The sequence below is a fragment of the Kogia breviceps genome, chromosome 1, assembly GCF_026419965.1.
Source record: "Kogia breviceps isolate mKogBre1 chromosome 1, mKogBre1 haplotype 1, whole genome shotgun sequence".
Lineage (NCBI taxonomy): Eukaryota > Metazoa > Chordata > Mammalia > Artiodactyla > Physeteridae > Kogia > Kogia breviceps.
In genome coordinates, this window is record NC_081310.1 from 156,503,835 (window position 1) to 156,524,996 (window position 21,162).

The window sequence follows — 21,162 nt, forward strand, 5'->3', positions numbered from 1 at the left end:
CACTCCCTGGCCCCCCAGAAGCAAGGCCGAGCCAGACTTGGAGGCACAAGGGAACATTGTTTAGAGCCAGCCTTGAACCCAGGTCCCTGACTCTCATCCCTACGCTTTTTGCTCCCCTGTCACCATGGTCAGAGCAGTCACCACTTACTCAGCCCGGAGCAAGGTCAGTATCTCCCCAACAGCCCTGCGAGGTAGGAACTGCAGATACACCCTCTTTACAGATGGGGAGTGAAAGCTCGCAGAGGGCACCCGCTAGAACGTGGCCAAGGTGGGGTTCCAACCCACCTCTGACCCCAAAGCCAGTGTTCTTACAGCTCTGCAGGCTCACGAATGCCTGTTAACACCCAGCACGTGGTCTGAGTTCTTCCAGGAAGCACAGGGTGCCTTCCTTGCACAAGGAGCATCACCTGGGGGCGGGTTATACCAGGGCACTCGGGACTGGCTATGCCCCAGCAGAAGGACAGAGCTGGGTCCACTCCCCAGTCCTATCACCCTGGGCAGAGAGGAAGGTGGGCTGGTAGTGGGGCACTCACCCCAGGCTGGGGCCGAATCCAGGGCAGCATCTGAGGCTGGTTATCTGCATCCAGGACCACAAAGGTCATGAAGGCACTGTTGATGTGCCGCCGCTGGGTCTCGGCCTCCTGGCGGTAGGCCTCCACACACACGCCCACCTCCATACTGCGGAGAACGGAGGGCTGGTCTCAGCTGGACAGACCTTCCCGAGGCCACCCCCTCCCCAACACGCACGCACACATGCACAGATGCACACACATACTCCTGCAGTTCCTCCCACAGCCCAGATCAGAGTCCGATGGGCAGGAAACCCAGAACTGTTCCCTTTCAACAATGTTTACAGAGTGCCCCCTGCACCCCTGGCCCCATGCTTGTCACCAGGGTCACAGAAATGAATAAACCGGTCCAGTCCAGGTCCTCATGGGCTAATAGGGGATGGGGCAACAAACGTCTATATAAAATACGTCACGTAAGCTGCAAAGGGTGATGGAAAGACATAAGAAAGGAGGTGGAGGGGCGAGAGCCTAATTTGAGAAAATGTTCATCGTACACCTATTCACCAGCACTCTAATAGCCGTAGCCATGCTCCTGACAGCTCAGTCGCTGCTGTTTCTGTATCTCCGACTGTCTTTATGAATTATAAAATAGCAGCCACCTCCATTCCCCCTCACTTAGGAAGGTCTATGATCCCAGAATGTGGACATTATGCAGATGGGGAAATCAAGACCTAGAACAGGGCACTAACTTGCCCAAGGTCACACAACAGTCAGGAAGAGAATCTGAACTAGAAACCAGGCCTCACATCTCCTAGTTCAGGGCTTTCCCCCTGCATGATAGTACAATGTGTGATAGTGAGACTGTGAATAGTAAAATAATAATAATAATTTTTAAAATAATAATAAACAACAGGAATGGCTGACCTTCACTGAATGTTTTCTCTGGCATTCTACCAGTAACCCCTCATTGAATCCTCACAACTCTGAGGTAGTTGTGGTGAGCCCCATTTTACAAGTGAAAGAACTGAGACTCAGAGGGGTTAAGTAACTTGCCCAAAGTCACACAGCTGATAAGCCACGAACCAAATTTGAACCCAGGCAGCCTGGCTCCAGATCCCTCATTTTTAACAACTACACTATCATTGAAAATGACCAAATCTTTGAAATCACCAAAAAAGCTTTCATGGGGGTATCAGAATTCATTGCAAAGGTAAGGGCTCTGGGAACTAACTGCTGTTTTAGGAAAAGGGTAGGAAAGGGTTTGATAAACAAGGGAACACTGGCAAGAGGTGGCCCTGTGACCTGAGCATCCACAGTGTGGCAGGACCAGAGACAGGAGCCAGGGAGAGAGACAGAGACACACCAAGCACATGGTGTGACCTGTGATGGCGGCAGGCACAGGGCTCAGGAGGCCAGAGAAGAAACATCAGAGCTGAATCTTGGTGATGGTAAAGGGACCCAGCAGCCAGGCAGAGTTCAGATCTCATAGACCTCGTCTACAGGGCAAACGGTTCCTGCAGTTTTGCGGTAAGGTCACTTCTCAGGTCAGGAAGAGCCCTCAACCCCAAGAGGCCCCATCTCACCCATCCCAGCCCCACACCTGTGCTTGAAAGCGTTGTTCACGATGGCCTTCAGCACCAGGCGGTCCCCAACCTGGGATGGGCCCCGGAAGTGGAACATCTCAATGGCCTTCAGCGTAGGGTGGGCACGGCACAGCCGGCTAGAAGAGGCAGGGGTCAGTGGGACAGGACAAATGCCTCCAGTGCTTCAGCCACTGGCTTGGGCCAGCCTTCTCCTGCTGTCCCCATCCCCAGACCCAGCCCAGAACCACATGTACCACCCTCTGGCCCACCCACTCCCACCCAACCCAGTGACAGCTCTGCCCAGAGGAAGAGAACTAAAGTCCAATATCACAGCTTAGAATACTGAGGTCTACTTGCGTAGCTGGAAAAAAGCTGAATTTGAGGTGACATAGGAAAGGGCAGGGCTCGTGGTAAACCTTTTCCTTCTAACTTTTACACCCTAGCACCTGCTGTTCCTACTATCTGGAAGCCGTCCCCTTACCCAAAGCTACTCGTCATTCAAGGCCCAGATGAAGTACTCCTCCTCCAGAAAGTCTTCCCTGACTATCCACACTCTGACCCTCCTCTGAGATCTTATTACTCTCATAGCCTGGGCTGCCCAAAATAGCATTGCTTATGTACTGTGTCCACAGGTTAAACACAGAGGAGGGGCCATTGGAGCTGGTCTCTAAAGGGTGAGGAAGAATTTGCCTGGCTGAGGAGAATGTGGGTTGGGGAGGGAACTCATGGCTGAGCGAACAGCAAGTACAAAGTCATGGAGGTATAAGAGTGTCAGTTAGTGAATGTCAGTTATCATGACTATAAAAAAAAGCCCTGATACTTGGAGCAGAACAAGACCCGGACAGGCACAGAAGTTATAGGAAAAGGAGGTAATTATTTCCACCTCTAGGGAGAAGGGAACAGTGAAAGAGGCTTCATGGAGGAGATGGGCAGGATTTTAGCAGACAAAGAATACTGGAGTTGGTTGGCATGGTGGGAAGTCAGCCAGGAGTGAAGGCAGGGGATGGGAGCATGGAGGATTGGAAGGGGAAAGGCAAATGGCTTGATCTGCAAGAAGTGTTAAGATCCAGGAAGCAAGCAAGCAGGGCCAGGGCAAGGGGAGGCCCTGGTGCCAGCCAGGGGGGCTTGGCACTTCCCATGCCATGATGGGAACCACGGAAGGAATGGTGAGCTCACAGAAAATCATTCCTCTCTGCTTCTCTGGGTCTGAAGTCCCCAGGTTACCCTGAAAGAACAGCCAAGCTTCTGAAGCCTTGAATGCCAGTACCAAGCTGGGGTTTCTCCCGCAGAGGGAGCTGGCCGAGGGAAGGAGGAGGAGAAAGGAGGGGAGGCACAGGCAGGGCACTGCCCTCACCTGGCTGCAATGGTGGCCACGTTCTCCATCCAGGCCATGATCTGGCCCCCGAAAGTATTGCCCTGGTGATTGGCGTGTGGGGGCAGGACCAGCTCCACACTCTCCACTCGGGTCTTCTCGGCTGGCACCATGCGGCTACAGTCTCTGCTCTCCAGATCTGACCAGAGAGGCACAGAGCGAGGGAGGCGGGGAGGTGAAAAAGTTCCCAAGGGCAGACCCTCCCCACGGGCAGCCCAGGACCCCCATGCCCACCAGTCCACCCCACGCAGATTCTTTTATTTATTCAGCACCAAGGAGGTGCCGTGCACCTCCCATCTCCCGGCGGGAGAGAGCTCATCAGGGAAGGCCTGTGAAAGAGGTAGCCTTTCACCCAGCTTGCAGGCTGCTCAGAGATGCCACAGGCAGGGAGGAGGGGAGGTTGAAGGCCTGAGCTAAGTTCTGGAGACCAGACAGGCAGGACAGTCACAGGCAGGACAGTCACAGGGAGGCCTTGGCTTAGCTGGAGCTGAGGGCAAGTAAAGCAGCACCAGATGAGGCTGAGTGGTCAGCCAAGGGCCCGGATGCCAGGCTCAGGCATTTGGACTGATGCTTGGGTAGAAGGGCTGTCAAGACAGGAGGGATCTACAGGGGCTGCAGTGGGATGGATGGTTCCCATGGGCCTTGACCACTGTAGGAAGAGCTGGGCCTGCCCAGCCAGGGCTTCCGGGCCCAGCATAAACAACAGCACACGGAATTCAGAGCACAGCTCACTGCCTCACTGGTGTTTGCTACTTCTGCCTGCTCTCTCTCCACTCTGGGCAGCTGAACTACCCTTGGTGGGTCCTAAAATTGCCTCCTTTAGGTTTCAAGGATGACTCTGCATTCTAGTGTTCTGGACATCCGTGAACAAATCCAAGGTCACCCCTCTAGGCCTGTGCCCAGCCTGTGCCCTCTGTCAGAAAACCCTGCCTCACCTCTCCACCTGTCAAAATCCTCCCAGTCCAAAGTGGACCTCTGTGTGCTGGTACAGGACACTCTCCAAGATATGCTTTTAAGGGGAAAGGAGCAAGATACAGAACAGCATGTACTGTATGTTTACTTTTGGGGAAAAAGAGAGGGCAAACTGGTAGGTAGTATGCTTAAATATGCAGAGAATACTTCTGGAAAAATGCCCCCAAATGACGAATAGTAGCTGCCTCTGGAGGGAGCCTTGGTTCTGGGGTAGAGAGAGTCTTGCTTTTTACTCTATCTCTATGCCTACACCTATCTCTAACTACCTACCTACCTAGCTACCTATCTGTTTGTTTTTTGAAAAGTCCTAGAGTTTCAAGGCCAAGCTCAACACTACCTTCCCAAATACCTTGACTCCTAGAGACCCAAATGCATTTAGCGGATTAAAAGGCTTTTCTGGGTCTTCCCTGGTGGCTCAGTGATTGAGAGTCCACCTGCCGATTCAGGGGACACGGGTTCGTGCCCCAGTCCGGGAAGATCCCACATGCCGTGGAGCGGCTAGGCCTGTGAGCCGTGGCCGCTGAGCCTGTGAGTCCGGAGCCTGTGCTCCGCAACGGGAGAGGCCCGCGTACCGCAAAATAAATAAATAAATAAATAAGGGTTTTCTGTATGTCCCAGCTCCATCTTCATGGCTCCCGGGAGCTGGGCGAGATGTCCAAACGCTCCCTTTTCCCCGAAGGAACCTTGAGGCAAGAGGGCCATCCAGGCCTGAGGCCACCCGTGGGTGGACATCCCAAGAAGCCTCCCTTCCTCCCTCTGCTCGGTAAGGGCCCAGGACAGAGGGGGCCATGCAGGACATGGGCTGCCCGCCCCACGCACGGCGCTCACCATCCTGAATGACGCAGTTGGCCAGGAGGTCCTTGATGGTGTCTGTGTAGACCAGCCGCATGCGCCGGCGCTCGGCTGCCACGCTGTGCTCTGTCTTCTCCTCCTCGGTCCGCAGCGTGATCTGCTTCAGCTTCACCTGTGGCAGGGGGTGAGGTGGGGGGGTGCTCAGGACAAGTTTCCTGAAATAGCATGAGAGCCTGTCCCCCAAACAGCCATCTCACGCCTGGGGCTGCTGGATGGTTACAAGTCTTGTCCCCTCTTTGTCCTCATCTTCCATCTCCCTGTTGACTGATACATCACTTTCATCCTCCAGTATCCCCATCCCCATTCTTGGGCAAAGGCACTGTGGATGGGGGGTGTTGATGCAGGACATGGGAGGCAATGGAGAGAACTGGAGGATCCTGGGGTGTGAGGTGCACAGGGAGAGGTGGGGAAAAGCAGAGCGGGGAGGTGCCTGGGGTTCAACCACAGCACGGGGTGGGCCTTCTGGGGATTCCCTGCTGTGCCCCCACCTCTACCCCTCCACCAACCCCCAGAATCACCACGTAGACAGGTACCCAGGTGGTCCGGCAGCATCGGGTGGTCAGGTGTAGCGACCTACCTTGGAGAGCTCCCGGTGGGCCACAAAGGTGGCCAAGGCCTTGCACACGCTCCACTGCTTGTCAGAGCAGAGGTCCTCGGAGGCCACCTGGATGCCCACCTGGAGAGGAAGAGCAAGGTGGACGACTGAGGAGGGAGGAAACAGAGATCACCAACCCGAGGCCCCGCAGGTGGACACAGCAAGTCCCACCCCAGGTCTGGCCTCTGGTGCTTTTGTATCACCTACCAAGTCCAGGGGGCTAGAGACCTGGGGTAGGTTCTGATTCTGCCCCTGGCTCCCTGGGACACCTTGGGCAAGTCACTTCCTTTCTCTGGGCCTCAGTTTCCTCATCTGTAAAATGGGAATGATGAGGCCCTCTTCCAGAGCTCACAGAGCCCCATGCATCCCCAAAGAGTCCTCCCATTAAACCTTCAACAACCCTGCCGCATAGGAATCATGTTCCCATTCTACACATGTGCAGACAGAGGCTGAGGGAGGTAAGCTAATGGACGGAAGTCCAGCGCCCTCCTCCAGACCACTGCCTTCAAGGTCAGGCACAGAGGTTATCTTCCCTGCATTCCTGAGACCACCTGGCTACTGAAGAGACGGTCTGAGACTAGGTGTGAAGACCCAGGAAGCTGGAAGTCAAGGCTAACATTGGAATCTACATGGCTTGGTGACCTGGAGCAAATCCCTTCCCCTCCCTAGCCTCCGTTTTCCCTTCTATGTTATGGATATTGGACATTGCCCTAGGAATCCCCCCAACCCTGCCAGCCATTTCAGAACTGTGCTGCCTCCATCGGGGCACTGTGAGTGTGAGTGTGAGTGTGCCCGAGCTGGCGGCTGAGAATGAAGAGGCGGTAGAAACCCACCCACCCACCTGCTCACCTCCATACTGGAGTTGAAGGCCCGGTTCACCTTGGCCTTGATATTCACCACTTGTCCAACACTGAGGAGAGAAAAGCAGGAGGTAAGCCTCCAAGAAGGGACAGAGGGAGAGAACAGGTGTCTCTGCTGAGAGGAACAGGCAGGAGAACGTCACAGCATATGGAGCATATTCACATCTACCATGTCACTGAGTCCTCAAAGCAAGCTGGCAAGACAGTGTTAGCACCTCATTCTACAGGTGGGGAAGCTGGGGCAAGAGAAGTGACATGATGTCATTCATCTCTCCCTTTCCCCTGCTTCCCCTTGTCCAATGAATGCTCAAACTTCTCTTTGCTCTCAGCTCCTTCCTAAGGAAAGCTCTCCTTGCCCTCCCGGAGCCCCATAAGGTTCACCCTCCTAACACTTCTTCCAACAGATTGACCTCTGTCTCCCCCACAGTCCTTAAGCTCTGCTGGGGCAAGGATCATGTCTGTTTTGCTCACCACTGAATCTTCAAGTCCTTGCACACGGCACAAGGTAAGCCATGAATAGTGGCCTACTGAATTAATGAATTCCACAATTATTGAATGCCTACTAAGCACAAGATAACTATAAACACAGGGTAGGAAGGGAAATAAAAACATGTAAAGAATACCTACTATGTGCCAGGCACTGTGCATGACCTCATTTGAACCTCAGAACAAGTTTGGCAGGTAGGTTTAGGGGGGACTGAGTATCAGAGAGGGTAAGCCATTTGCCTAAGGTCACCCAGCTAAAGATGGACAGAGCCAGGATTCTAGACTGATTCTACTGACCACCCTAGCCCTGCTCTTTCCAACTGCAACTGTCCCTCTGGAATGACTCCCAGGTCCAGATGAACATCAGAATCCCTGAGGGAGCCACTTTGCTGCCCTGTGCTGACTTTTAAATTATTATTTATTTATTTTTGGCTGCGTTGGGTCTTCATTGCAGCGCGCAGGCTTCCTCTAGTTGCGTCCAGAGGGGCTACTACTCTTTGTTGTGGTGCATGGGCTTCTCCTTGTGGTGGCTTCTCTTTGCTGTGGAGCACGGGCTTAGTTGCTCCGTGGCATGTGGGATCTTCCTGGACCAGGACTCAAACCCATGTCCCCTGAATTGGCAGGCAGATTCTTAACCACTGTGCCACCAGGGAAGTCCTGACTTGTTCATTTCTGTTATTATTATTGTTTTTTAGTAGTTCTAATAGTCAGGTAGAGGACTATCATTTTTAGGAGATGCATGCTGACATATGGAGGGATGAAGTGTCATGATGTCCGCAACTTACTTTCAAATAGTTCACACAACACTGATACTGTGGATTCCATTCCACACCATGGCAGTAAAGCAAATATCGCAATAAAGCGAGTCACACAATTTTTTTGGTTTCCTGGTGCATATAAAAGATATGTTTACACTATAATGTAGTGTATTAAGTATGCAAATGCAATATGTCTAAAAAGCAATATACATACCTTAATTAAAAAATACCTTCTTGGGACTTCCCTGGTAGTGCAGTGGTTAAGAATCAGCCTGCCAATTCAGGGGACACAGGTTTGAGTCCTGGTCTGAGAAGATCCCACATGCCACGTAGCAACTAAGCCCGTGCGTCACAACTACTGAGCCTGTGCCCTAGAGCCTGCAGGCCACAACTACTGAGCCCGCATGCCACAACTACTGAACCCCGTGTGCCTAGAGCCCGTGCTCCACAACAAGAGAAGCCACCGCAATGAGAAGACCGCACACCGCAACAAAGAGTAGCCCCGGCTCATGCAACGAGAGAAAGCCTGCGTGAGGCAATGAATCCCCAATGCAGCCAAAAATAAACTTATTTTTTTAAAAAAACAAACTTTCTTGCTAAAAAATGCTAACCATCATCTGAGCCTTCAGCCAGTTGTAATATTTTTGCAACAGTAACATCAAAGATCACTGATCACAGATCACCATAAAAAATATAATAAAAATGAAAAAGTCTGAAATATTGCAAAAATTACCAAAATGTAACACAGAGACACTAAATGAACCAATGTGGTTGGAAAAATGAGGTCACTAGATTTGCTTGATGCAGGATTGCCACAAACCTTCAATTTGTAAAAAAAAATGCAATATATGCAAGGTGCAATAAAATGAGGTATGCCTGTATTTATCCACATACAGATAAAGCAAATTTAGCAAAGTGTTCATTATTGACTCTCAGTAGGGATGATCACAGCACTATTCAACTTTCTATAATTTTGAAAGTTTTCATAATAAAAAAGTAGAAAAAAAAAACTTCCCTCATCCTCCAAGTAAAAATAAGTCTATTTTTGCAGTGCTGAAAAAAGAGAAGGGCTTCCCTGGTGGCGCAGTAGTTGAGAGTCCTCCTGCCGATGCAGGGGACATGGGTTCGTGCCCCAGTCCAGGAAGATCCCACGTGCCGCGGAGCGGCTGGGACCGTGAGCCATGGCCACTGAGCCTGCGCATCCGGAGCCTGTGCTCCGCAACGGGAGAGGCCACAACAGTGAGAGGCCCGCGTACCGCAAAAAAAAAAAAAAAAAAAAAAAGAGAGAGAGAAAGAAGTTTGTGACCCTTCCCCTTCCTCCTTCTCCCCTCCCCCTCTCTAGCCCCCCCCAAAGCCAAGCAGTAACCCATTTGGACTCCCAAGCTTCTCTTCCTTCCGGACTGTCCTCCATCTCACAGCTCAAGCCTAAACTGGCTCCATCCCCAGGGTCAGGGCACAGCCTCCTTGGGGCCCCCTCCAAGCTGCTAATTTCCCAACCCCCCTCCAGAGGCAGCTCCAACAAACAAATGTGACCCCTGTTCAAGCCCTTCCCCAAGACCAATTTACTAGCACAGGACAGAGGAACCTGTTAAATGACACCACAGTGATGCTAACAGCAAAACCCAGATGATGAAGAACTCTAGAGAACAAATAACCAGGTGTCTTCAACAAATAAACTTCGGGCTTCCCTGGTGGCACAGTGGTTAAGAATCCGCCTGCCAGTGCAGGGGACACGGGTTTGAGCCCTGGTCTGGGAAGATCCCACATGCCACGGAGCAACTAAGCCCGTGCACCACAACTACTGAGCCTGTGCTCTAGAGCCCATGAACCACAACTACTGAAGCCCACACACCTAGAGACCGTGCTCAGCAAGACAGAAGCCACTGCAATGAGAAGCCTGCGCACCACAACAAAGAATAGCCCCCGCTCACCGCAACTAGAGAAAGCCCGCGCACAGCAACGAAGAGCCAATGCAGCCAAAAATAAATAAATAAATCTATTTATTTAAAAACACAAACAAACAAACTTCAAGAGAAGACAGATAGAGAGGGAGAGGGAGGGGGGAGGAGAGGGTAGATGGATAGGGTGTTGCGGGGAGATGTAGGACCTATGGGTTAAAAAAAGACATAAGAGGGAAGTCCCTGGTGGTCCAGTGGTTAGGACTCGGCACTTTCATTGCCGGGGCCTGGGTTCGATCCCTGGTCGGGGAACTAAGATCCTGCAAGGCATGGCCAAAAAACAAAAAAAAAAGACTTAAGAGACCTAGCAACCAGTTGCAACCTGATTTGTATCCTGACTTGAGCAACAAAAATAACTGTAAAGCAAAACAAAATAAAAACAAATTCATGAGACATTGTGGGCAACTGAATACTAACTGGATATTTGATGTTAGTGAGAAATCGTTCATTTTCTTTAGGTGTGGTAGTGGTATTGAAATTATGTTTTAAAAAGTTCTTATCCAGGGCTTCCCTGGTGGCACAGTGGTTGAGAGTCTGCCTGCCGATGCAGGGGACAGGGGTTTGTGCCCCTGTCCGGGAAGATCCCACATGCCACGGAGCGGCTGGGCCTGTGAGCCATGGCCGCTGAGCCTGCGCGTCCGGAGCCTGTGCTCCGCAACGGGAGAGGCCACAACAGTGAGAGACCTGTGTACCACAAGAAAACAAATAAATAAATAAAAAGTTCTTATCCATTAGATATACATTTTGAGATATTTTAATTTTTTTAAGAATTTTAATTTTATTTTATTTATTTGTTATTTTTTGGCTATGTTGGGTCTTCATTGTGGTGTGTGGGCTTTCTCTAGTTGCGGTGAACAGCGGTTACTCTTGGTTGTGGCACGCAGGCTTCTCATTGCAGTGGCTCCTCTTGTTGCAGAGCACAGGCTCTAGGCATGCAGGCTTCAGTAGTTGTGGCACGCAGGCTCAGTAGTTGTGGCACACAGGCTTAGTTGCTCCGCGGCATGTGGGATTTTCCCGGACCAGGGCTCAAACCCGTGTCCCCTGCATTGGCAGGTGGATTCTTAACCACTGCGCCACAAGGGAAGTCCTTTGAGATATTTTTAAATGGCAAAAGCAAAAACAAAAACAAAAAAACCTTCCCCAGCTTTCCTCAGGTATGGCCAGGCCTTTCCTGGCCACCAATCATGCTCCAGGCCCCTCCCCAGTTTACCCTCCTTCCCAGGATCCTCTCCAGCTTTTCCTCCCACCCACACCCTCCTCTGCCCACTCACCTCCACTCCACTGGGTCCCGCAGCATGTCCATCCGTCATGTACACACCCCACCCCAGCCTTCTCTATCCCTTGCTCCTCCAAGTGCCAGATCCCATGTTGGCAACAGAGACCCAGAGCTGGCCCGCACACGGCTCCACTGGCCTACAAATTGTCGCTACACACAGTACTGGAGCCAGCTCAAACACCTCCTCCAGGAAGCCACCCTTGACTACCCTCTGTGCCACTCACTATACCCACCCCCAGACATATAGGCAATGAGGCCTGTTTGTTAAGAACAAGGGCTCTGGGGCCAGACTGCCTGGCTCGTAGTATATCCTGGGTTCTCCACCAGCTGTGTGACTTTAAGCAAGTTACTTCACTTCTCTGTGCCTCCGTTTTTTCACCTGTAAAATTGAGGGTACTAATAGCCACGACCTCATAGGGTTGCTCTGAGGACTTAAGTTAATTAAAAAGACATTACAAATAATGCATCAATGTTGGCTCATTGTGACAGAGGTACCATACGAATGCAAGATGTTAATAATAGGGAATCTTGGTGTGGGGTATATGGGAACTCTGTACTATCTACAATGTTTTTGTAAATCAAAAACTATTCTAAAATAAGATATTTAGAAAAAGTATTACAAAGCACCCATATGCAGAGATCATTATTAGCCTGGAATTCACTGCTTTGAATTGAAATTATGTTTCTATATCTGCCTCCCTGCAGTCTGGGAGCTCCTGGGGTACAGGGATTATGTTCCAGTTGACTTTGTGGTCCCCAAACCCAGCATGGGCCCTGGTCCACAAGCAGTGATGAATGACTAAATAAGTGAATACAGGGACTAGGCAAACTTTTTCCTTAACCACAACTCGTGGGGCACCAGGAAGTCCTGAATAAGTCCTTGGCACTTGACGTCCTAGGCACTGATAGTTTAAGAGCAGACCTGGAGGTCAAAGCACTGTATGCAGCCCTGCAGCCTGTCCCGGGAAGAGGGCTCAGCATGCTGCTTGGGTCCCAGCAAAGCTGTGCAGAGACAAAGCTCAGCACAGTGTAATGAAGAGTCTTCTAACCAGTACAGACAGTTAAAAAAAAAAAAAAAAACCCGAAAACCCAGAAAACCAGGAGGTAATGAGTTCCTCACCCCTGGGGCTACATGAGCAGAGGCTGAATGGTCCAAACTTCTGGGTCAGGCTCTGCCAAGGCACCTTATCTAGGGACCTCCCTACTATCTGATGACCAATGATACACAGAGAATGTCCAAGCTCAAAAAGGCATTCACTGATTAAGTCTAACCCCTCCCATTTTGAAGATAAGAAAACTGAGGACCAGAGAAAGAGACTGCCTTCCCCAAAGTCACACAGCACCCCATGATACTGCCTCAGCAGCACGCAACTCCAAGCCTGGCTGAGGGGGCTGCCAGCCACAGGGCAGCTTCTAGTCCACCGCTGTCCCAGAGACCTTGCAGACGGGTCACTGCTCACCAAAGGCTGCCCCCTCTCCATCTGCAGAGGCCCTCAGTCAGCTGAGGCAGGTTCCAGGCAGCACACAGGCTGAGCAGGCAGTAGTTGGGGGAAGGGCTCTGGGCTCGTGGTCGGGAGACCAGAAGGAAGGGCGGGGGGGGCCACTTACCTAATGGTGTGCTCAAAATAGATATCGTCCATGGAGGCTGTGACGCAGGGGCAGCCAGCGTGCCTTTCCGCTGGCGTCAGGAGAAGAAAGCACGCGTTAGCAGCCTCCCCATGACCCAGGCCTCTGATCAAACGTCAGATCGCCTAGCTAAGGCCTGCCTCCTCGCCCGTGCTCCCACTCTTCTTACTTTCCTCACCGTGATTACGACACCCTGACCCTGTCTTACATATCTGGGTTTTGTCCGTCTAGTGCCTCTCCCTCCTGCTAGACCGCATGTCACTTGAGGGCAAGGATTTTTGCCTGTCTTGTTCACTGCTGTGCCCCAGTCCTGGAGCAGCGCCTGGCACGCAGGAGATACTCAATAAGCAGCTGTCAAGCAGCTGTCGAATGAATGAATGATCACGCCATGGTATCCTACTTCCTGACCTCCTAGAGTGCCCGTACCCCTGTCCAGTCAACCTCACCCACCTTTGTCTCCTTGCCTGAGTCATTCTTTCTCTGAAGACTGTGCTCCCAGGCCTTAGTCCTTCTAGAATCCCTTCTCTGCCCCCAGGGCTGGGGCAGAGCCTCTGGTCTGTCCTCCCAGAGCCCTGCTTCCACCTCCCTTTCCCAGCTCCCATCAGACAGTGCTGGAGGGCAGGCAGTCTCCTGTCTGGTCCCCCCCCATCAGACTGTGAACTCCCTGTGGGCTGGAGAATACCGGGGCACCAAAGGCAACGAAATGAGCTCAGTCCAGCTCCACTCAACTCTACTCAATGCCACAGGCTTTGCTCACAGCCAGTCTCGGAGCAGCCACATTGAAGGCCGCGACGTGTCAGAGCAGGGACCTTAGGTCATAGTAGTCAGAGCTCTGGGTGCCTCCGGGCAAGAGGCTGGGCCCGAGCAGAGCATGGAGAACTTGAAGAGGGCATCGCAGGCAGGCGGAGCAGCCCGAGCAAAGGCTGGGATGAGGGAGGGGGGTGGCATTCGGGGACGGCAACCGTCTCTGAAAACCGGGGCCTCTCCCCTGGGTGTGTGGTGCCGGGGCTGGGAGGGCAGCTGTGCCGGGCGCGGCCTCACCGGACAGGCAGGCGGTGGTGTCAATCCACTTGAGCAGCTGCCCGACGCTCAGCTCGCCGCGCTGGTTGGTGTGGCAGGGCAGCACCAGCTGGCTCATCTGCACCTCCGTGGGGTTCCGGTAGCCCTCGTCCTCTGCCATGTTGTTCTCAGTGCGTGAGGCCGACTTCCGGGATGCACGGCTGGAGAACACGGAGGCCAGGCCCTGGGGAACAGACGAGGCGGTCAGCTCACAGCAGGGTCTCCCAGATCTGTCAGTCCCTGAGACCCCAGGGCCACCCACCATAAGACCCCCAACTCCAAGAGTGGCCACAACCTTCCAGCCCAGGGTCTCAGACCCCCAGGGGCTCTCTGGATGCCCTTATGCCCAGCTTCCTTTTGGCCAACAATTCCGTGTTAACATAACCTTGGACCCGAAGGAGGGGGCTGGGAGAGAGGGATACAGCAGAGAATTAATTCAGCTGGTGGGCCAGCTTATTCAAGTTTTGCCTCAGATTCTCCTTCATTCTGGAAAGATTCCCCCTCACTCTTCAGGGAGGCCTAGTGAGCCCTACAGCAGTCAAGCCTGGGGATTTGCTCCTATTTCATCCTATAAGAGCCCCTTCCTTGGGCGCCTCATTCTTCAGATGACATCAGTAGCAGCATCTCTGCCGGGTGCTCATCCGCCATCAGCTCTACTGACTGGGAGGGCTCTGGGCGGTCACTGAGCAGCTGGCTGATCCAGACCAGGGCTGGAACAGCTGCCAGCTGGAGAACCAGCAGAGGAAGTCCTCAAACTCATGAGTTAGAGGAGGAGTTTCTGCCCGGGGCCCAGCTTGTCTCACTTGCCAGGCAGCAGAGGTGGGGCGTGCCTAGCAGTCCCCCGGATGGGGTAGGATGAGGAAGGGGAGCCAAACAGCCATCCTATCTCTCTCGCCTGCTTTCTCTCATCACACTGTGAACAGAGGTGCCTGCGTGAGAAAAATGACAGGAGGGACAGGCATAGGGGTTCCAATTTTCATGGCTAATGCCACTTGGGGTGGTGATAAGTCACCGCTGACATTTATAAAGCGCTTATTAAGTATCAGATACTCGTCTAAGCACTTTACAAGTACTAATTCAAATTTTATCCATACAACAAACCTCTGAAAGAGGTACATTATTATCCTCATTTCAAAGATGAGGAAACTGGGACTCCCCTGGCAGTCCAGTGGTTAAGACTTCACCTTTCAATGCAGGGGGTGAGGGTTCAATCCCTGGTCGGGGGGTGCGGGGGGACGCTCGTGGCCAAAAAACCAAAACATAAAACAGAAGCAATATTGTAACAAATTCAATTAAAAAAAAAAAAAAATGATGAGGAAACTGAAGCCCAAGTAAGTGCCAAGCCCAGTTGTGACCCACAGAGTCTGAGGTCCTACCCGTCACACTACACTGCCTGCAGGACCTCCTGGGGCCCGAGATGAGGAATCTAGGGCCCTGGATGCGGATTCAGCAGCAAAGAGTGCTATGACCCGATGTTGACCCTGCCACTGCTGTAGGATGGGGGCAGTGACGGCTCGGGGCAAGGATGGGTCTCATTCTGGGAGTCTATACCCTTTGAATGACTCCCTTCACAAGGATCCCGTAGCTAATTCAGAAAATTCAAAACACACCGAGTTAACTTGTTTAGGTCACTGACCCCCTAAGAGGCAGAACTGGTATTTGAACCAAGCCAGTCTGACCCAGAACAGCTTGTGGGTTCCCAGACAGACCACTCATTCCCAAGAGTCCCTGGGTACCAGGCTCAGTGCTAGGGACCAAAAGGAGAAAGAGGAGGGCAGGTGCGCCAGGAGCTAGCAGCCTTTGTGGGGGCCTGCGGGTGCCAGGGTGCCAGGCTGTTGCAGGCAGCTCCCAGGCCGCTGCAGTCCAAGCATTAGGACCCGTCACCATGGTAACCACTGCCAAGGCATTTCCAGCCTGGTGTGCATTGGGGGACTGCTTGGATGTGGATGCGGGTGGCTGGCTTTCTGGGTGTGGGAGACGGTAGAGGAAGGAGGCAGGCAGACTCCGTTCACCCACACTCTTCCCAACCCCTCCCATGACTAGAGGTTCTGGGCATAACATTCCAGAAAGAAGCCCTGGAGAAAGCTAGGACAATGGGGGAGGCAAAATGCAGAGGGTAAGAGGGCAGAAGAAAAGCAGAGCATGTGGAGTTTCTGGGCAGTTCTGTATGTGCACACAGAGAAGCCCCCCCAGCACAATGTCCCTGCTTTATAAGCCTATTCTCATCTACTGCCTCACTGGATCCTCACGAGGCAGGCAGAGGGTGAAAACCATTTACCCCATTTTACAGATGAGGAAAATGAGGATGGAAAAAGCCCTAGACCAGCAGTCAGGACACCTGAATTCCAATCCTCTCTGCTTCCCACCTAGCCAATATCCACTCCTACCAGCCTCCTATTTCCTGTTGTGCAAAACAAAAGTTCCATCCATTGGAGTCTACATGCCTGGAGGCAGGATCTTTGCCTTACCCATTTGTTCATTCATTCATTCACTCATTCATTCACTGAGCACCTCCTCTGTATTGGACCCTCCCCCAAACACTGAGCCACAACTACTGAGCCTGCGCATCTGGAGCCTGTGCTCCGCAACGGGAGAGGCCACGACAGTGAGAGGCCCGCGCACCGCGATGAAGAGTGGCCCCCGCTCGCTGCAACTGGAGAAAGCCCTCGCACAGAAACGAAGACCCAACACAACCAAAAATAAATATTTAATTAATTAATTAATTTTTAAAAAAAGAATCCACCTATCAATGCAGGGGACACGGGTTCGATCCCTGGTCTGGGAAGATCCCACATGCCACAGAGCAACTAAGCCCCCGCGCCACAAATACTGAGCCCGTGCTCTAGAGCCCGTGAGCCACAACTACTGAGCCCACGTGCTGCAACTACTGAAGCCCGCGCGCCCAGATCCCGTGCTCCGCAACAAGAGAAGCCACAGCAATAAGAAGCCCACACACCGCAACAAAGTGTAGCCCCCGCTCGCCGCAACTAGAGAAAGCCAGTGCACAGCAGCAAAGACCCAACGCAGCCAAAAATCAATCAATCAATAAATTAAATTTTAAAAAAAGAAGTACCTGGTACACAGTAGGACCTCATCAAAGGTTTGTAAAGGAATGTCTAGAGGCAGACTTGAGTTCAAATCCTAGCCCTGCCCCTCAGGTGCTATGTGATCCTGAGCAAGCCCCTCCCCTCCTGAACCTCATCTGTCACTCACCAGGCAGTCCCCAAGATATCCCACCCTTGATTCCAGGATTCTGGGATCTAATCCTGCAGGGCTCTGGCATGGCCAGCTGAGCTTTCCAATGAGGAAGCTAAGGAGACTGGTTACCTGTCAGGCAGGAAATACTGTACTCCAAGCAGGGCTAAGCTCCCACCCCACTCCCCACCAGTCAAGCTAAGGAACACGCCCCACTGTGCTGTGCTTCCACCTCCCTCAAAGAGAGGAGTGCAGGCCCCTGGGCTGGAGCATGGGCAGGGAGGCAAAGCACAGCCTCTCAGACTCCAACTCCTTCCTTGGGCTCCAAGGCAGTCTGCCACGTCAGGGCAGGCAGGGTCAGGCCTCCTTCTAATCCCATGGTGGGCAGGCATCCAGCCCGGGAGGCAGGGGCATGTGGGGCCCAGGCAGGGTTTTGCCAATAATGCCCCAGAGCCGAGCCATTCCTCTCAGGGCCAGTCATGGGGAGAACAGAGGCCCCGGTCAGAGTTAGGGCCTGGGGCGGCCAGGCGGGCTGAGCCAAGACAGCTGACAGGGAGGACAGAGCCTGCACGAAGGTGGGGAGGGCATCTAAGGGCCAGGGACATGCGCTCTCAGACGGTAGCCATGCCAGGAGCTGGCTTCCAGCCTCAACAGACCCGGCCAGATTTGATAATCCCAGACTAGGTCCCAGCTGGCTACACTGTGGTCTCTGTGTCCCTTCTCCTCAGCCAGAGTCGTGTGACAGAACTGCTGGGTCAGAGCAAGAAAGGCCACTTTGCTCAATCCCTTCACACCTGGGGAAACTGAGGCACACAGAGGGAAAGGCTGGTCCTGGTAAAGCCCCCTAGGCCAGGGTTCCTTCTGGGCAATTTGATAACAGGCCCACACTACAGACTTAATCTGGATTTCCTCCCTCCCCGAAGTAGCCAAGTCTCAGTGACCCAACCTCCTTAAACTCTCAGTCTAGCCCCCCTGCCCCGATGTGCTCAGGCCCCCACACTGCTCACTCACTGGGTTATTTCCACAGCCAGTCCACAGGCCTCCAGTAGCACTCCACCTCCTTCCAGGCCTCTATGCAACACCGGAAGGATCTTTCCAAAACCCAAAGCCACCAACTAGACAACCACAACCTACAGCGTCCTGCCTTGCAGGGAGGCTGGACCCAGTCCTTGCAACTGGGACTTCGTTCTGTGCCTTAGGACCACACAGACTTTTCTGAAGAGCAAGCCTGAGCAGGCATCTCCCCTGCTCAAGACTCCTCGATGGCTTCCTACCGCTCTCAGGATCGAAGCCCTACTCTGTGGCTGTCCCCGCAGCTGCTCTCCCAGCTCCAGACCACCACGCTCGGTTCCTCAGAGCACACTCTCACCCCACCTCCGTTCCTCTGCCACATGGGCACTGCCTCTGCCTGGGATCCCTTCACCTGCGCTACCTGCCGAATGACTGCTTCCTCCTCCTCCCTCTTCAGCACCTCCCCCCGCCTTTACCCCAGGGAGAGTTAGGGCCTCCTTGGCCCCCACAGCCTTACTGTCTCCATAGTCACTGATTCAGAGCCGCCTGCAGCAGCAGACAGGCATTCCCACAGGACAGGGATGGAGTCAGGCCTGGCACAGAGCAGGTGCCAAATAAACGCCTATGGGAGAGGAAAAGGGTGATGACAAGGGCGCCTAGGAGCTGAGACTTGATGATGAGGACCATCTGAGGTACAGGGAGGACTGCAGAACAGCAGAAAGGAGAAGCAGGAAGAGCAGGGACTCCAGTGACGGGAGTGGCCGGGGCAAAGGGAAGCAGGTGGGGAAAGTACTAGGTACCTGTTTGGGTGCAGACAGAGGGAGGGGCCAAGGAGTCCCCAGAAACCACAGAAGACCCCTGGAGAAGGGTGTGGCCTACAATGATTAGCGGGAAAATGTAGAGACCAGCCAGCAGAGACATCTTAGTGCCTTCAAGAACCATCTTGAAGGACTTCCCTGGTGGCGCAGTGGTTAAGAATCCACCTGCCAATGCAGGGGGCACAGGTTTGAGCCTTGGTCTGGGAAGATCCCACATGCCACGGAGCAACTAAGCCTGTGCGTCACAACTACCGAGCCTGCGCCCTAGAGCCCGTGAGCCACAAGTATTGAGCCCACACACCGCAACTACTGAAGCCCGCACACTCTAGGGCCTGCGTGCCACAACTACTGAGCCCACATGCTGCAACTACTGAAGCCCGCACGCCTAGAGCCTGTGCTCCACAACAAGAGAAGCCACCGCAATGAGAAGCCCGCGCACCACAAAAAAGAGTAGTCCCCGCTCACTACAACTAGAGAAGGCCCGCACACAGCAACAAAGACCCAAAGCAACAAAAAAAAAAAAAAAAAAGAATCATCTCAAAGAACAGACCTAGAGCAGAGGAGGCCCACCTACCCCGGAGGAGAGGAGCTGGCCTGGGTGACCGCTCAACTCACCGACCGTGACATGGGGCTGCCCTTGGGCATCAGCCTGGCCTGGACTCAAGTCCGTTTCCACAACTAACTTGTGTGACTTCAGACAGGCTGTTCAGCCTACCTCTGTGGACTACCTATAGTTCCCTCAACTGTAAAAATGGGATTATAATACCTACATCCAGGGTCATGATGGGGATGAAATTAAACAAGATCAAGTGTTCAAAGCTCCTAGCACACGCCTGCCACATGGCTAACATTTATTGAGCACTTAGGTTAGCATTATAAACTGAGTTTGGGCTTCCTACAGAAATATAGCTGGGAGACACCTAAAGAGAGCTCAAACCAGACTGTCTACATAGTACTTTCTCATGTATGAGTTCACCAGAAACTCATGGCAACCCCATGAGGAGGCAAGACCGGTAGCCGGTTTGAGAAGTTCTGTGAGAACTCAGAAAGCCAGCAATAGTGGAGCAGGGATTCAAGTGCAGGGTACAAGACCCTGCACGGCCCTGCCCCGCCCCTGCCCCGCCCCCCTCTCCCGTCTGGCCTCTCCCCAGGGGGTGGGGACTGGAAGGCAGGCAGGCAGCAGGGAGAAGTGCCTTGGCCCACTGCCAGCCAGGCCTCATGAAAACCAGGCACTCCTACAGCGTGAGGGAGCTGCCTAAGCTGGTGCCCTGTCCCCACAAAGGTGGCTCCAGGCTCTCAGAGCAACCAGCCGCCTCCCAGTGATTTTCCTACCAGCAAGGCAGGAGCATCTGTCAACCTCCTAAACATCCCTTCAAGTCTATTCCCTGTCTTCTTCCCAAAAAAGGCTCCGAGGGAGCCTGCACATGTACACAGACTACACACACACACAGGGCTCCATAATGCAAACAGAGCTAAGGAACAAAATAAGGGAGGAGCAATTATGTTAGGAATCCAGGTGCACAAAGATGCTGCCATAGAGAACTGCATTTGGCCTTGAGATTCCCAGTAGACAAGGCTATAAAGGACAGTAGTGAGAACCAAACTCTCGGGTAAAAAGAGGATACACTCGTCCGTGACGCCAGCTTGAGGACCGGGAGAACGTCGGTGGCCTGTTCCATAGGCTTTTGATAGTCATACGTATCAGATCATACCTTCATTCTAGAAGATAAATAATGGTCTCCAGTGCCCTATGCACACATCCTCATTTTACTTCTAGCTACAGGGTGTGTTGGCACTTGACATTTTTCAGGATTTGGGGATGAGGAAGGTAGAGAATTAAACCATTATTTTTTACTAAGCACCTCCTATATGACATTCATTTGGTTAGCACTCATTGAACACCTACTATGTACCAAGTTCTATACTAGGAGCTTCCATATGTATTATTTCAGTAATTCTCATATCTATCCTACAACACACTATTATTCTACCCATTTTACTGATGAGGAAACCAAGGCTGAGAGCCAGTGCATTGCTTCTGAACACTTGAGAAGTGACAGAGTTTAAGACAATCCCAGGGCAGTTCCCTGGCGGCCTAGTGGTTAGGATTCTGGGCTTTCACTGCCGTCACCCGGGTTCAATCCCTGGTCGGGGAACTGAGATTCTGCAAGCCACGCAGCATGACCCAAAAAAACCCACAAACAATCCCAGACCTACCAGCCAAAGCCCACA

At 52.7% G+C, this 21,162-nt stretch overlaps 1 protein-coding gene across 4 annotated transcripts in view; it reads right to left on the reverse strand.

The window, feature by feature from the left end:
- The window catches only part of ACOT11 (acyl-CoA thioesterase 11), a 48,263-nt gene that overhangs the window by 9,487 nt on the left and 17,614 nt on the right, over window positions 1-21,162 (reverse strand). For 3 of the 4 annotated variants that reach the window (XR_010835366.1, XM_067007184.1, XM_067007170.1), the window contains exons 2-9: window positions 13,889-14,090; window positions 12,830-12,899; window positions 6,733-6,793; window positions 5,866-5,964; window positions 5,265-5,400; window positions 3,447-3,603; window positions 2,110-2,229; window positions 534-678 (exon numbers count right to left, since the gene is read on the reverse strand). Coding sequence is in view for 3 of the 4 variants with exons in the window: in XM_067007184.1 (XP_066863285.1) it covers window positions 534-678; window positions 2,110-2,229; window positions 3,447-3,603; window positions 5,265-5,400; window positions 5,866-5,964; window positions 6,733-6,793; window positions 12,830-12,899; window positions 13,889-14,090 (990 nt within the window). In the remaining variant the exon portion in view is untranslated. The remainder of the gene's footprint in view (window positions 1-533; window positions 679-2,109; window positions 2,230-3,446; window positions 3,604-5,264; window positions 5,401-5,865; window positions 5,965-6,732; window positions 6,794-12,829; window positions 12,900-13,888; window positions 14,091-21,162) is intronic. The other variant, XM_067007178.1, reaches the window with a different exon arrangement.